Source organism: Mytilus trossulus, chromosome 6 (assembly GCF_036588685.1).
Source record: "Mytilus trossulus isolate FHL-02 chromosome 6, PNRI_Mtr1.1.1.hap1, whole genome shotgun sequence".
NCBI lineage: Eukaryota > Metazoa > Mollusca > Bivalvia > Mytilida > Mytilidae > Mytilus > Mytilus trossulus.
This window is the reverse complement of record NC_086378.1, coordinates 57,388,239-57,405,599: the sequence shown is the minus strand read 5'-3', so window position 1 is coordinate 57,405,599 and position 17,361 is coordinate 57,388,239. Positions and strand designations below refer to the sequence as shown.

General features: G+C 30.5%; 1 protein-coding gene across 1 annotated transcript; it reads right to left on the bottom strand.

The window, feature by feature from the left end:
* Nucleotides 1-10,692: 10,692 nt before the first annotated feature.
* On the bottom strand, nt 10,693-11,956 carry LOC134722837 (uncharacterized). The gene is made up of 2 exons (XM_063586468.1): nt 11,746-11,956; nt 10,693-11,384 (listed from the first exon to the last, which is right to left on the bottom strand). The coding sequence occupies exons 1-2, from the start codon at nt 11,954-11,956 to the stop codon at nt 10,693-10,695; spliced, it is 903 nt and encodes a 300-aa protein (XP_063442538.1).
* Nucleotides 11,957-17,361: the final 5,405 nt, after the last annotated feature.

The window sequence follows — 17,361 nt, the reverse complement described above, 5'->3', positions numbered from 1 at the left end:
ATATCTTTATTCTCGTAAACCAATGTACAATGGTACAGAGACATATACAAATAAATTAACACAGTATAAATTTTAAATACAAATGTAAAAATAGAGACATAAATTAAGTAATTACCCCGGAGATTCTAGGCATTTAATAATAATTCTTAGCTCGAAAATCCTTTCTGTGATTGGAATAAAAATTTTAATGCTGTCATGGTGGGTGATTTGGTTGTGTTTGAAAAAAACGTCTCGTTAATTATATCGTGATGGAAAGCAAGTGAAAAACTATAAATATTTGAACTATATCGTACAAAGATTTATATTTTTATTAAAATAATTGTTTCTCCAATAGCTCTTTGCATGCGTGACAGCTTATTCGGGACAATTATATAATTTGTAACGTAAACTTTGTTGTAAGAACGTACATGACTTTTAGAACGCACCTATACGCATGTGAGATTTCCGCGGGGTTTTGGTAAATGTAAACAGAGAGATACGAGGACCGAGAATACTGAACACAAACAGAGAAAACGTTATTTAAATGGTATCTTTGTGCTTCTGAAGGTTATCGAAATGCTAGTTTTAAACATATACTCAAATTTAAATACGTCGGATATCTGTTTAGCTCACCTGGCATAGCCATGTGAGCTTATGGCATCATTTGGCGTCCGTCGTCGTCCGTCGTCCGTCGTCTGTCGTCGTCTATCGTCGTCGTCGTCGTCGTCTGTCGTCGTAAACTATTTCAAGAATCTTCTCCTCTGAAACTACTTAGCCAAATACTTCCAAACCTTAACTGAATGTTTCTTAGGGTATCTAGTTTATAAATTGTATCCGACGATTTGATCTATCAAAAAACATGGTCGCCATTTCTAAAAATAGAACATAGGGGTCAAATGCAGCATTTGGCTTATATCTCAAAAACGAAAGCATTTAGAGCAAATCTGACATTGTGTAAAATTGTTCATTAGGTCAAGATCTATCAGCCCTGAAATTTTCAGACGAATCAAACATTCCATTGTTGGGTTGCTGCCACTTAATTGGTAATTTTAAGGAAATTTTGCAGTTTTTTGTCATTATCTTGAATATTATTATAGATAAAGATAAACTGTAAACAGCACAAATTATCAGTAAAGTAAGATCTACAAATAAGTTTTATATGACCAAAATTGTCAATTGACCCCTTAAGGGGTTATTGTCCTTTAATGACAATTTTTCACAATTTTTTCATCATATTTGCTAACTTTAAAAAATATTCTCCTCTAAAACTACTAAACCAAATTCAACCAAACTGCAACTGAATGATCAGTAGGGTGTATAAAATAAAGTTCGTGTTTCATTTTCTATTTCGTCAAAACACATGGCCGTCATGGCTAAAAATAAAACACAGGTTAAAATGCAGTTTTTGGCTTATATCTCAAAAACTCCAGCATTTAGAGCAAATAAGACAAGCAGTTAAAGTATTTATTAGGTCAAGGTCTACCTGTCCTGAAATTTTAAGCCGAATCGGGTAACTGGTTTTGCAGGTATAATGCCCCTGAATTGATGATTTTAAAGAAATTTTGCAGTTTTTGGTTATTATCTTGAATATAATTATAGATACAGATAAACTGTTGATAGCAAAAATGTTAAGCAAAGTAAGATCTACAAATAAGTCAATTTGACCAAAATTGTCAATTGACCCCTTAAGGAGTTATTGCCCTTTAAAGACTTTTTTCACAATTTGTTCATCATGTTGACTTACTTTAAAAAATCTTCTCCTTTGAAACTGCTGTATCAATTTCAGCCAAACTTAGGCTAAATGAGTTTCAGAGTATGTAGTATAAATATTATATTTTATTTCCTTGTTTGTCAAGAAACATAGCTCCTATGGCTAAAATAGAACATAGGAGAAAATGATTTTTCTTTGCTTTTTAAGAAAATAGGACGATTCAAAGAACATTTAAAAATAAATTGAAAAGCCAAAATAATCATTGATCAGAGATTTAACCAAAAAAAAATTAAAGGTCAGCGATTCAGGCTCTTGAGAGCCTCTTGTTTAAAGATAGGTCTTGTTTTCAATAAGTGTGACTTCTATACCTTTTGCTGTCAAATACCGATATACGGCATACAGTCTGTCATCTCATGAAATCCAATTGAAATATGTACTTGAGAGTTGTCTCATTGGCACTCACACCACATCTTCCTATATCTATTGGACGCAAACAAGCAATTGATATTTTGAAGTCACTGCTTCAATCAATTTTCAAAGTTGATTATGAGTTTTACAGCTTACAATGTACCTTAAGATTTTAGACGATTCTCTGATTCTAGTGGCTAGCGGGAATGTTTGGCAACTATATATTATGAATACAGGAAAAATAATGTATGTATGTTCCCATCCTCTATGTTTAGTTTACCCCAACCTAATGTAAAGAAACTTATCCACAATGATTTCTAAATTTGAATGTGGGTGACATTTCTTCAACCGTTATCGAGTATTGTCCCTGTATAAATGAGAAAAAATGTTGGATTTGCCACTTCCGTAACCTAATTTTATTTTTCAATTACTAAATGTTATTAAACTTATTCACATTGTTAATTACCATCAAAACTGATAAGGTTCTAATTTGAGTACTGTTATGAATAGATTTCAAATCGGATTGTAAGTTTCCGCACTCTTACTTATTTTTTGCCTTATCAAAACTTATTACCCGTACACTCATGCACACAGTCAAATATATGGCATAATGCGTTCTTGATGAAGTTAATCCCGGAAATACGCTTTGGACGACCTGAATGTATACAGTGCTATTTTCTTTAAAGATGTTAACTAAAGTTGGCTTATACAGAATTGATCTAGATCTATTACTTTGTGATTCAAACCAATTACCTAAGATATAATGCATAGCTCATAAGGAAGGAAATATAATATGTTTGATATGATTGACAAATAGACAACTATTCAAATACAAAATTACAATTGAACCGAGATATCTGAAATATAAGTCACTGAATGGTCTTTCTCAACGAGTGAAACACATATCGTGGAGTTATAATAAAAGAAACTAGAACACACCCGCGAAATCGCGGGCATTCAGAGCGTAGTTTAAAGTATGTAAAGTGTTGTTGGAAGAATTTTGTAAAATATTGAATGACTGGAAAATTTCAGCAAAAATATCATAAGTCATAGGTTATTGGGGACAGGAAAATGCTTTTTTTTTTATCCCTCCTCCTTTATTTCCAATATTCCCATTTTTTGGTTCTCTATCAATTTCAATATGAACATACATTTTACATTAAGTATGTTATGCACATTCAAGTAAGGAGCCTGTAATTCAGTGGTTGTTGTTTGTTAATGTGTTACATATTTGTTTTTTCTTCATTTTTTTGTACATAAATAAGGCCGCTTGTTTTCTGGTTTGAACTGTTTTACATTGTCAGTTCGGGGCCTTTTAAAACTGAGTATGCGGTATGGGCTTTGCTCGTTGTTGAAGGTCGTACGGTAGCCTAAAGTTGTTAATATCTGTGTCATATTGGTCTCTTGTGGAGGGTTGTCTCAACATGGCAATCATACCACATCTTCTTTTTTTTGTAATCAATGAATTTTGTAAAATTTTCAGAAAAAGGTATCAAAAGTTCATATGAATAATTGTAGCGCTTATCTGTATATTATGAACATTCATTACTATATAAATATAGTGTATTTACTTTCAATTCGAAGTTTACTAATCGATCCATAGTGGTCATTGATAAAGTATACAGACCCTCTCTATTTAATAAACTCTGTGAATGCCGTGGATAGTAAACTTGAAAATGATAGCATATAGAATTTTGAAAATGCACTTTATTCTTTGTATATATATGTTCAAAGTATACAGAAAAGTATACAGACCCTCTCTATTTAATAAACTCTGTGACTGCCGTGGATAGTTAACTTGAAAATGATAGAAGATAGAATTTTGAAAATACACTTTATTCTTTGTATATTCGAAGTTTACCAATCGATCCATAGTGGTCATTGATAAAGTATACAGACCCTCTCTATTTAATAAACTCTGTGAATGCCGTGGATAGTTAACTTGAAAATGATAGCAGATAGAATTTTGAAAATACACTTTATTCTGTGTATACGTATGTTCAAAGTATACAGAAAAGTATACAGACCCTCTCTATTTAATAAACTCTGTGACTGCCGTGGATAGTTAACTAAAAAGAAAATGATAGCAGATAGAATTTTGAAAATACGCTTTATTCTTTGTATATGTATGTTCAAAGTATACAGAAAATGCAAACCGGAAGTCTAATCTTACTTAAAATTTCGTCCAATGACGGAACAATATCCGGATGCCTTTTTTCTCGTTTTTCTCCAAAAATAACTCAATCTGAATAATCATATGAATGGATGACAAATGCCACTATACACTGTACCTTTAGGACACAGAGGCGTGTTGCTTAATTTATTGTGGAAAGAAGAGAAGCGACACCAAAAATTAGGTCTTCTCGTTTAATAGTATAGATAACAAACAACAAAATGATGAAACAATTAAATGATTAAACAAAAAGCTTGATTCATACTTAAACAATGAACGGAAAAACAACGACAACCTATGAGTTACAAGTGGATGTCTTTGGACGGAATGAAGAATAAAGCGGCGTTTACATGCATGTGAGTGCCCAACCCTCCTCTTACACGAATAGCTGTACACAAACACTGTCATATTTAAAACACCAAAACTTGATAGTCTCGTCTATTGTTCTGTTCCAAACGTTTAACTATTTTTTTTAAACTTTGAAATACTAAGACTTCTCTACCTCAGGAATAGATTACCTTAGCTGTATTTGGCAAACTTTTAGGAATTTTGGTTGTCAATGGCCTTTAACTTCGTATTTATTTTTTTGCCCTTTTAACTTTTTGGATTCGGGCGTCACTGATGAGTCTTTTGTAGACGAACCGCTCGTTTGGCGAAAATACAAAATTAAATCCTAGAATATTTGATTAGTTTATTTGGTTTAATTTTTTATAACAACATATTTCATTTCTTTTAATTATGACTACTTTGTTATACATCACATGAGGGAAAAAAAACGATACACTTATCAACAATATTGCACAACATCCCTCCTCACGGCCGACACTCGGCTAACCGAGAGATTGGTCGGTTATCTATATTGAGTTTGCGACTATATCGACGGTTGGTCTGTTAATCGGGTTGGCTAAAGTCTGTTAATCAGGTGTTATCGAGAAAATCATTGAAAGTTTAGCATGTTGAAGCACATCATTGTAGAAAAAAAATTGGGACAATTCCAAAGTTCATCAATGCCACAATGAATCATCAAATATATGATACAATACCAAACTTGAGAACCGGACGTCGTGGAGACATGGGACTACCACCATTCAACTTAGGACCACTTGACCTTTCAAATATCACAAGTTCAAGGTCATTGTATACTGTGAAGGTCAAGGTGAAATTTCATCATGACCTGACATTTACGGTGATTGACCTCAAATTGAAGGTCTTGAATTACTGATCATCTTTACAGTTTATAGTAGGTTAATATCTGTTATCTTTAAAAATATATACACACAATACTATACTTTTAAGAATCATCCCGTTGAAACGTTTGAACAAACGGTCGGACATTTTTGGGTTTATTGTATAAAATGTAGAGCTCGTCAAGAGAAACAATTTATATGCTGTATGTATGCAGCAAATCGTTTTCCTTATATGTTAGCTTAAAATTGCAGCGTAATTTTTTTCTGCACTCGGTGACCTTTGACCTTGCGTGCATATTAAAGGACACATGAATTAAAGATTATTGGTGAAGATTCCAAGTCTCTATGACTTCTGGTTTTCGAAATAGAATTTTTCAAAAATTATTTATAATTTGTAAAGGGAAATAACTCCTTATGAAGCTTAGTAACAAATTAATTGTTTATGTTTATAAACATTGCCATCTGTTCTTGTACATGCTGCCATTTTCAAATCAATTCTATCTCTAATACTTTTAAAGAAAAATGCAAATAAAAGAAATTGCTTCAAGGGGACATAACTCTCAAAGGGGATGATGAAATCTTACGCAGCCTAATATTATAATACATCATGATGAGATCTACCTTTTGTCCAGATAAGATCATGATATCTTTAAAAACAACGAGGGGGGGGGGGGGGTCATGTCGAAAAAAAAACAATAAAAAGGAGATAACTTCTACAGGGGATGATGAAATCCTACACAGCCTAATCTGGTAATACTTCCTGATGAGATCTACTGATGGTCCAAATTTGGTAACTCCAATAGAAACGGGGGGAGGCCATGTAAAAGAAATGCTGAAAGTAAAAAAAAAAAGAAAAAAAACATGCGAAAAACAATAAGGTCTTTCCTCGCGTAGAGGAAAGACATTAGATATAACATTGTATTTGTCACAAGGGAAAAATCAAACGGCAAAAAAAAAGTTTACAGGCAGTTGCTGAATCACGAAAATGAGATCGTATATGAATCAACGACCTTGATCCTATGACAGACAAAGATTTCGTAAAATTAGGTCTATGTACATGTATCTGCAACCAATGTATGAATTATCCAGGTCTTGTATCTTTTGAAATTTATAAAGTTTTATAATAATAATATCTTTATTTGCAAAACATACAAAAAACAATTTTGGTTGTGGCAAATACATTGACAAACAAACATAATGAAACATAATGAAAACTCGACAATATTATAAGAAATATGATAAAAACAGTTACTGTTCTCCTTTCCTCAGTTCTAATATATTTTCATTTATTTTACAGTTGAAGAAAAAATGAAATTCATCGTCTAAGATATTACATATTTTACATTTTCTTTCATTTCGTGGTATTTTGGTATATCGTCCAGTTTCTATGAAGAGACAATGTTCGCTTATTCTAAATTTGGTTAACATTTTTCTTGTCTCTTTACTTGGGTGTGATAGGTAGTATTGCATTTGGTTATTTATATTAGATTTAAGAAATTTATATAGATATATTTTATTATTTTCATTTAAGTTATTTATTTTATCATCAATAAGAGTTTGATAATAGTTGATATAACTTTTTTTTAATTGGGGTTTTAACATTTTAGTCTGTTTTAAAGTTTTAGTTTCCTCAATAAGTTTAATGTCAATATTTATATCTTGTGACACATTTTTTGCAAAAGTATACCAAGAGTATGTTCCCTTGGTATCTAAACTTTTAGTTAATTTAAAGGCTTCATTAAGAAGTGGGTTTAGATTTTCATTATTTAATCTAGATAGGTACATCATAGTTTGGGTTTTTATGAAAGTTTCTAATGGCAAAAGTCCTAGTTCATTTCTAACAGCTAGATTTGTTGAGCTTCTTTTTGTCCTCAGTACTTGTTTCATAAAATGTAGCTGGTTTTTTTCTAAAACAGTTTTATCAATAAAATGAATAGCATCTGGTGTTGAGCTATTTTTGTTAGCTCGGAGTTTAGCTCTATACAATTGAATATAAGTGTCCATATAGCATATTTCACTAACTTTATATGTTAAAATAGGTTTGACCAAAGTTTCAAAAAGGTTGCAAGACACTCTCACAGGAAGTTGTCCAAAGCCTGATGAGTAAGAGTTAATAGCAAATAAAACTTTTCTTGCTTTTTTTTGCAAGATCTGAACTTCAACTAATTAGACTGCCATTAGATGTTATAACACATCCAAGGTATTTATATTCATATACTTTATCAAGGTATTTTCCTTTAAATTTCAAAAAGGGTTTATTTATTTTACTTGGGTTATTTTGTAGTATCATGGTTTTAGATTTTTTTGTATTAACTGTTAATTGCCATTTATCACAATACTCAGAGAGATTATTTTAAACTATTTTGCAGACCGTTTTCGCTCTCTGATAATATGATTAAGTCATCTGCAAATAGAAGACGTCCTATGTCTGAATTTATAAGTTTTACAGGGGTAGAGTTTGGCTTTTCAAATATCTGACTTAAGTCATTAATAAAAATATTAAATAAAGTGGAGCTTAAAGAATCTCCTTGTCTTACACCTTTATCTATAATAAAATGTTTAGACTCTGAGTTCTTATGTTTGAAAGAACCAAGAGTATGATCGACTTGTGCTTTAATAATGTTAAAGATGTGTTAACCAACTCCTAGTTTACACAATTTATACATTAGTCCTAGCCGCCAAAGAGAGTCAAAGGCTTTTTTAAAGTCTATGAAGCAAATATATATTTTCTTTTTATTTTTATGAAGGTATTTATTTATAATAGATTTAAGAATAAATAAGCTATCAGAAGTTCTATGATTCTCTCGAAATCCAAACTGTGAGTGGTTATATTTGGATTCCATATGTTTATTTAGTCTATTACTTAACAATGCACTAAATACTTTTGACAAACAGCTCATTAGAGCAATTCCTCTATAATTATTTAAATCATATTTGTCTCCTGATTTATGAATTGGAATAATATATGATTTTTCCCATAGTTTAGGATAGCATCCAGATTTTAGTATAGCATTGAAAAGTTTTGTAAAAGATTTAAGTGTAACAGGGCTACTGAATTTAATAATTTCATTTAAGATTTTATCAGGTCCTGAAGATTTACCTGTTTTTAGTTTATTTATAACAATTTTAACCTCTAATATTGTAAAAGGTTTGTCAGTGGTGTTTAAATATAACATTTTATCTTCAATGTTTTTAAATTCTGTTTCTATGGTTTTTTTTAAATTCTTTGTTGACAGAAGAGCAGTTTCCTTGGTTTTGAAAATGTTTTTCTAGCTCTTCTAAGTTTTTAAAAATTTCTTCAGAATTATCTTCATGTTTTGTGGTCTTGTTCATTTCTTTAAGAATTTTCCAATATTCCTCTGAATTATTTTTAAAACAGTTTTCAAGTCTTTTAAAAATATCCGTTTTATATTTAGCTTTTTTTGTTTTATCATCTTTTTAAAAGTTTTTAGAAGGTTAAAATATCTAGTTTTATATGTTTTATCAAATGGATTTGCTTTAATATTTCTGCCGATGGCATTTATTTGATGTTTTAAATCTGTTATTGCATTATCTGACCACGGTTGTTTATTTTTTGGTTTACTCTTCTTAAAGTTTTTTCTTTTAATTACACATGAATTTTCAGCTAAATTACATAAAATAGTTGTTAGTTTATTTGTTTCATCATCAACACCTCTTTGATCATTACTGAAGGTTTGCATTTCAAAGTTTAAAATATTGTTCAGAACAGTTTCATCTGATAAATGGTCAAGCAATTTTAATTTAGATTTTTGCGAGTCCCACTTGAACGATTTATAGCTAGACCAATTTGAATTTTCAAAGACATCAAAATTATATTCTCTTTGCATACATTTCAAGAAAATCTCAATTTTTACATGATCTGATAGATAATTAAACTCATGTGTTTTAAAATATTCAACTGAGGAAAGGAGACTCTCACTTACAATAGCATAATCTACAACACTTGAACCATTGCTTGTCATACAAGTAAAATTTCCCAATATATCACCAATATATCTACCATTTAATATACGTAGGCTTGACGATGTAGATAAATCAAGTAAATTTACACCTTGTCCGTTGACAACTTTGTCACAGCTATATCTATTAAAACAGTTATCTATTTTATATTCATCTGGTAATAGCAAAATTATTTATGTCTAGGCTGTCATCTTTAATATAGTCTAATTTATCTCCAGTTCTAGAATTAAAATCTCCTAAAAGTACAACTTTCCCTTTTTTAGAAAAAATGTTTATTTCTTTTTCAAGTTGTAAAAAATCATCATCATAATGAGTAGAACTAACAGGAGGAATATATACAGCACATATATATATATGTCGTTAGACAATCCAAAGAAGTTTTTATCGAGTTTTAATCATAGTCTATTATTTGATAAAGATCCATTTTTAACATAGGTTAAACCTTGATGTATGCTATTTTTGTAAAATATTATAATGCCCCCACTATATCTTTTTCCACGTTTATTCTTTTTACGTATTTTGCTTATAATGTTAAAGCCAGGGATGGTATATTCTTTGGATTCGCCTTTCCAAGTTTCTAGTAAAATATTAATGTCACTTTTGATTTGTTTTGAAAAGAACTCATCATTTGTTTTATCGCCTCAGCCGTGTATATTCCATGCAGATATGCTAATTTGGTTGTTGTTAACAACATTCATTTTCATTTATTACAATATTTTTTCAATGATCAGAAAAAAATTAGATAACTGATGCAAATCAATATATTGAGTATTAAAGATATTTTGTTTCAAAATTATTCTTTTCTTTTTTCATTTCAAGTTAAAACATGTTTAAATAAATATTATGATATTTTGAAATCTAGTAATTGTATCATGTTAACATACTATACAGCTATAGAAGGAAAAAAACAACAACAACAATATATAAAAAATAACAAAAAAAATCAAAACCAGAAAATAAAATATTCACATTATAGTATTTATGTATTAGCTATACAAAGAAAGATAACTCTATTTGTTTCAGAAATTAGAATGTTATACAATTTATGAACATGTCAGATGTTACATGTGTGTACATTTTTCAGCACATGTGTGTTGTTGGGTGAATATCAAGACCTTACCTAGGTCAATTAAAAATTATAATATCAGTATTAATAAAATGAATATAACTTGTAGTTTCCTTAATTATAAGTAAACAAAATTCATATACAGTTTCAAATTTCAAATGTAAATTCATAGCAACATTAAGAATTTCTATTTCAAACCTTCAAGTGCTAGTTTGAGTAGTCGCATGTTTATGCCATTATTGCTTAAATTGTCATCATAGCTTTGGTAATAATTGTTGTGTTTGTCATGTGAAGCATTTTGGTGATTTGTTTCTCTTTCATAAAAATTATTGCTATTGTCATACATGTAAGTAGCACTTTGATGGTTTTCTTCGTCATATCGATTTGGACGTTCATCATATGGATTTGGATGTTTGTAGAAGTGATTACCATTTTCTCTACGGAACTGTTGATTACGTTGCCTAGGAAATTGATGATTTTCAAAGTTCTGTTGATCATTTATTACTCCCAGTAGTGGGTTTACTACATGTTTTAAATTTCTTACATATAGTGGGATACCATCATTTTGGTTTAAATGGATGCCGTCTGTGAAGTGAAATTGTACGAAATTTTCATGTTTGACAAATTTAAGACTATATTCATTACATAGATCTGAAAGCATGCTGTTACATTTGGATCTTTTTGATTCATAAGTTTTGCTTGAATGTGCGTTTCTATAAAATCTAGGCAATATAGCATTTATTATGATGTTGCTCCCTGGGACAAGTCTCTGTGTATCTAATATAAGTCTTTCCATATTTTTAGCCACGTCCTCAGGTGTACTTTCTTCTAGGTCGTTTGATCCGACGTGAAAAGCAATGTTGTTTGCTTTAAGCTTTCCTGTTAATAGAAATTCACTTGCACCTCGAATGGTTTAATCATGCAGAGTAGTAATATTGGTTTTCTTGTATCTGTATATTCGATTTTTTCGCAGATCTTTCACCACTGATGAGCCTACAATCCATAAGTTAATTGAGTGGCTCTCTTTTGGATTATTCTTACTCTGATGATGGTCACGGGTTTCTGTTACTTGAAAGTTATCTCGTCTCTGTTTACTTCTAGTTGTAATTTGTTCATGACTTTGATTTGTACTAGGTTTGTCATATATTTGGTTTTTTTTCTTTTTGTTGATCTTCAACTGTATTTTTACTTACAGTTGCACAGATTTTTTCCACTTTTGTAAGAGTATCTTGAATATTACTTAATTTTTCAGATTGTTCCTTATCATATGCAGGATTTCTAATATCAGAGACACTTTTCTCTATGGTGTTAGTTGTTCTGGCTATATCAATAGAGTTTTTGTTTATATGTTCTTCAATATTTGCAAGCCTTTTATTGATTTTACTTAGCTCCATATTTTTGTTTCTAATTTCTTCCTGCTCCTTAGCCTGTAATATTAGTTTTTCTTCCATTATTATTATTAGTGTTGCCAAATGTTCTATTTTTTTCACTATATTGTAGATGGCAGTCTATCAATTTGTTTTCAAGTGAATGAAAGGCATATACAACTTGTTGATTTTCACTTTCTGTATTCATGGTATTGGTAAAGTTATTGTTTTGTTTTATGTTTTCATTATTGTTTTTGTCATTTTGAGGTTGGAGAGATTCATCAGAGCTCTCATCTATTTGTTTAGGAGTTGTTTCCTCAATTAGTTTAGGTGTTGTTTCCTCATTTTCATCATATTCAGCTTCTATAGGAATGTTTGAGTTTTGAAGTTGTCGAAAGACATTGTCAATATTTATCTTGGAGTTATCCTCCTTTATACAGTTGTTTATGCATTCTTTCAAATCAAAGAATTCTTTTTCCACCCATTTTTGACAAGAGTTCCCTTGTACAAGGCATCTTTTGGTTGAATAGTAGATAGTTATTGTGATAAGTTTGGTGTTGTGGTGGAATACTTACACTGTAGATTTGTTGAGAGACTGGGAGGGGGTCTTTTCTTCGAATGGTCGTTCATCGTCATGTAAATTGAGTATTTTAGATGATTTGTCATAGTCTGACCATTTCACAGTTACGTTTGGAAATTTTCCTAAATCAATATGATATCTCAACAGCAATGCCCTTCGCCAGTACCACATAGATTTTTTGCTCAAGTCAAATGTGATCTGTTTGTCGTCACACGTGTTTTGCAAGTCGCTAGTTTCACTTTGTGCCATTTTATGTTTACTAGTTCTAGTGGGCTTTTGTATAAGCGTAATATAATATTTGACACTGTTTTATGTATGTTTAGCTATAGTAAGTTAATATTGGAGATTTTCATTGCATCAGAAATCAGGTTTTTTGGCTACTATTATTTTTCCATGTGCGCCGCCATTAACCGGAAGTATAGACAATTACTCGTACATCTCCTATGTTGTATGCCGTCGTCTGAAAGTACAGAAATACCTATGTCTCGCATACTGTTGTCAAAAAATATCCGAAAGGACTCAGGCCAGCATTTTCGTATGAAAGCGTCGGCGGTCGACGACTGTAAGTAGTTATTCGCTTATATAAAGTGATAATTAGCTTGCTCTGTGTTCGAACACCGAACAAAATTAATGAATAAAGAATGACTCATATGGACAATTGAACCAAAACTCGATTTTCTATTCATGTTTAAGCACAGTTGTTAAAATTCGGAAAACAGGTGAATAAAATCATATACAAAACAATATAATTTAGTAATTGTATTAACTAATCAAAGTGTTAATATGACCTCTTGAGAGCATAATGTTTTACAATTTAATAATTACTATTAGACAAAATATGCATAAAGGAAACTATAATAATGATAATAATTTTACTTTATTCATAAGCATTACAACTCAAAGAATAAGTATACATAGATAATAATAAATGATTAAAATATACAATAAATAAATACAGTCATATCTAAATTATCCTAAAATAGGACGGTATATTACCGTTAACACGGTGTATTAAACTGGGAAATTAAGAATATATATATGTCGTGATAGAATAACATATTGTAGATTTCGTACGAGTAACCATAAGTTACCCATCGAAACTGGTAGATGGAATAAGATTGAGCGAAACCTTAGATATTGTAACTTATGTCATTGTAACGAGATTGGTGATGAATTTCATTACACTTTGCAGTGTAGTTCTTTGGCAAAATTTCGAGCACAATATTTGGATACTTTTTTCTTGCACAGATGTAACATACTTAAATTTGAAAAACTATTTCAGTTAAAAATTAAAAACAAGTTGAAAAAGCTGTGCAAATTTATCAGGGTTATAACTTTTCAAGTGAGTCTTCCTGGTTAATCACCACTCTTCTTTACTATACTGTTTATCATGTATTATTTGATATTTTCATCTCATCTTGTCATGTGTGTTTGTGTTATGTTATATGACTTTTGATGAACTTCTTTGTACCATTGTATCTTTATGGTGTTTAAGAAATAAAGAATCTCTTGTACAAGTTGCAATTTTGTACAGGTTATAAAATGTACAAAAATATTGTACATGTTAAAAGTTGTATAATGCAAAAATACAAGTTAAAACATGTACAAAAGTACCTCATTCATGTTGTAATCTGTACAAAATATTGCTTAAAAATGATTTTAACTTGTACAAAATTGAAAAATAAGGATATTTTCCTATTATCGCAACAGATGATATTGGCTAATGACCTCAATAACCTTTTCATAACTTTTATATTATTCCTTCATGTTAGTGTGTTTTGTCCTTTTTTGATACAGTTATTGTCCTTTTTTGATACAGTTAATGTCCAGGGGTCGGTATTACGAAGCATTCCTAAGACCTGTTCTAAGATATAGACATGTCTTATGATCCTCCTACGACTATCTTTGGACATATCTTTATTTGATGAATTATAATTGTGAGTGTCCACTTTGAAGGCAATAGTAAAATACTTTTAATCTAGTTGACCCTAAAAGACATAAGAAGATATCCAGGATAGATGTGTCTACAAAAAAAATTGGGAATTGAAATCGGGTAGGTCTCTAACGACAACAACCCGCCAATGGAGCAGACAACATACAAAGGCTACAAATAAATGCTTTCAAAGTAGAGGATATATAATTAAAACATCAAACTGACATTCGCCTCATGCAATGATCTTATAGTTTATAAACAAAACGTGAGTTATAAATTTACATAAGTCATGCTGGAGACCAAAAATGTTGAAGAGTAGATCCAAAGATATTGAAAATGAAGCGTTGTCCAATTAAAACTATTTCAACTCTCTCTTGCTTTTACAGAGTAAGCATATAAGACATTATTTTAGTCTTTGTATGCTATAACCAGATGCTTCGCAGGGCGTAGCTTTATACGACCGCAGAGGTTGAACCCTGAACAGTTGGGGCAAGTATGGACACAACATTCAAGCTGGATTCAGCTCTAAATTTGGATTGTGATTAAAAAGTTGACACAGCATAGGTTTCTGACACAGAATGAATGTGTTCTAATGAACTTAAAATTTTTGTTTTCTCTTAGAGCAATTCACTATGCTGTTGAATATTAATCCTCTCAAAAAAATGTTTGAAGACATTTTCTTTTTATTTATGAAATTTCAAATGAGAAAAATTGAACCCAATTTTTTAATCACATCCCCCTTTCCCTTATTCTAAAACTAATCTCAATTAAAATTTTCTAATGGAGTTTGCAACAATAACTACTCATTTAAATACATCATAAAATATTAAGATGTAAAAAAACTGCTTGTTATCACTGAATGGTAAAGATTATTTAAATTTATCAGTTGGTAGTAAAAAGTGAATATACATTGTATATTGTATATAACAAAGATTTAAGTTGATTCTGGACAAAGAAAGATAACTCTAATTAAAAAAAAATCTTGCAATAAGATATTTCTTGCTTACTATTCTGGACAAAGAAAGATAACTCTAATTAAAAAAAAAATGCTATTTCACAATATTGTGAAATTAGATATTTCTTGCCATTGCACAATACTGTGCAATTGAAAAGACTTGTTATTGCACAATACTTAATATAATAATTTTAGATCCTGATTTGGACCAACTTGAAAACTGGGCCCATAATCAAAAATCTAAGTACATGTTTAGATTCAGCATATCGAAGAGGCCCAAGAATTTATTTTTTGTTAAAATCAAACTTAGTTTAATTATGGACCCTTTAGACCTTAATGTAGGCCAATTTGAAAACGGGACCAAAAATGAAGAATCTACATACACAGTTAGATTTGGCATATCAAAGAACCCCATTTATTCAATTTTTGATGAAATCAAATAAAGTTTAATTTTGGACCCAGATTTGGACCAACTTGAAAACTGGGCCAATATTCAAGAATCTAAGTACATTTTTAGATTCAACATATCAAAGAACCCAACCGATTCATTTTTTGTCAAAATCAAACTAAGTTTAATTTTGGACCCTTTGGACCTTAATGTAGTCCAATTTGAAAACATGACCAAAATTTAAGAATCTACATACACAGTTAGATTCGGCATATCAAAGAACCCCAATTATTCAATTTTGATGAAATCAAACAAAGTTTAATTTTGGACCCTTTGGGCCCCTTTTTCCTAAACTGTTGGGACCAAAACTCCCAAAATCTTTACCAACCTTCCTTTTATGGTCATAAACCTTGTGTTTAAATTTCATAGATTTCTATTTACTTAAACTAAAGTTATGTTGCGAAAACCAAGAAAAATGCTTATTTGGGTCCCTTTTTGGCCCCTTATTCCTAAACTATTGGGACCTAAACTCCCAAAATCAATACCAATCTTCCTTTTGTGGTCATAAACATTGTGTTTAAATTTCATTGATTTCAATTTACTTAAACTAAAGTTATTGTGCGAAAACCAAGAATAATGCTTATTTGGGCCCTTTTTGGCCCCTATTTCCTAAAATGTTGGGACCAAAACTCCCAAAATCAATACCAGCCTTCCTTTTATGGTCATATACCTTGTGTTAAAATTTCATAGATTTCTATTCACTTTTACTAAAGTTAGAGTGCGAAAACTAAAAGTATTCGGACGACGACGACGACGACGACGACGACGACGACGACGCCAACGTGATAGCAATATACGACGAAAATTTTTTCAAAATTTGCGGTCGTATAAAAACGAGAGGGAGGAGTATTTCCCAAAATTATTAAGAATCGTTTTTAAATATTTTTGGAAGAATTTAAAAACTAGTATATAATGTAATTGTCATTGAGGAATGCAAGCTTTAAGTAAATAGTTTCACACTTATGTAAACCATGATGGACTGCATAAAACATACAATTACATGAAAACACATTTTGCCAACATTATTCATGAAACATATATTTCTGAAACTTTGTGATCATTGTCTTTTACAGAAAAAGACACGTATAATATGGCCTTTTTGTTGTTGTTCTTTGTGCATTGGTGAATTTAAATGTATATTTTACTTCTTTAAGATTTATTTTAAATTTTGTACAAGTTAAAACCAATTTTAAGCAATATTTTGTACAGGTTATAACATGTATGCGGTACTTTTGTACATGTTATAATAACTTGTATTTTTGCATCATACAAGTTATAACATGAACAATATTTTTGTACACGACATATATAAATCGAAAAATAAGGATATGTCTCTATTCTTGTAACAGACGTTATTAACCTCATTAATATTTTCATAACTTTTTTATTATTCCTTCATGTTAGTGTGTTTTGTCCTTTTTTGATATCGTTAATGGCCAGGGTCGGTATTACAAAGCATTACTAAGACCTGTCATAAGATATATCTTAGGACATATCTTATTATATATCTCAGAACATGTCTTATGATACTGTTATGTCTATCTATGGTCATATCTTTATTTGATGAATTATA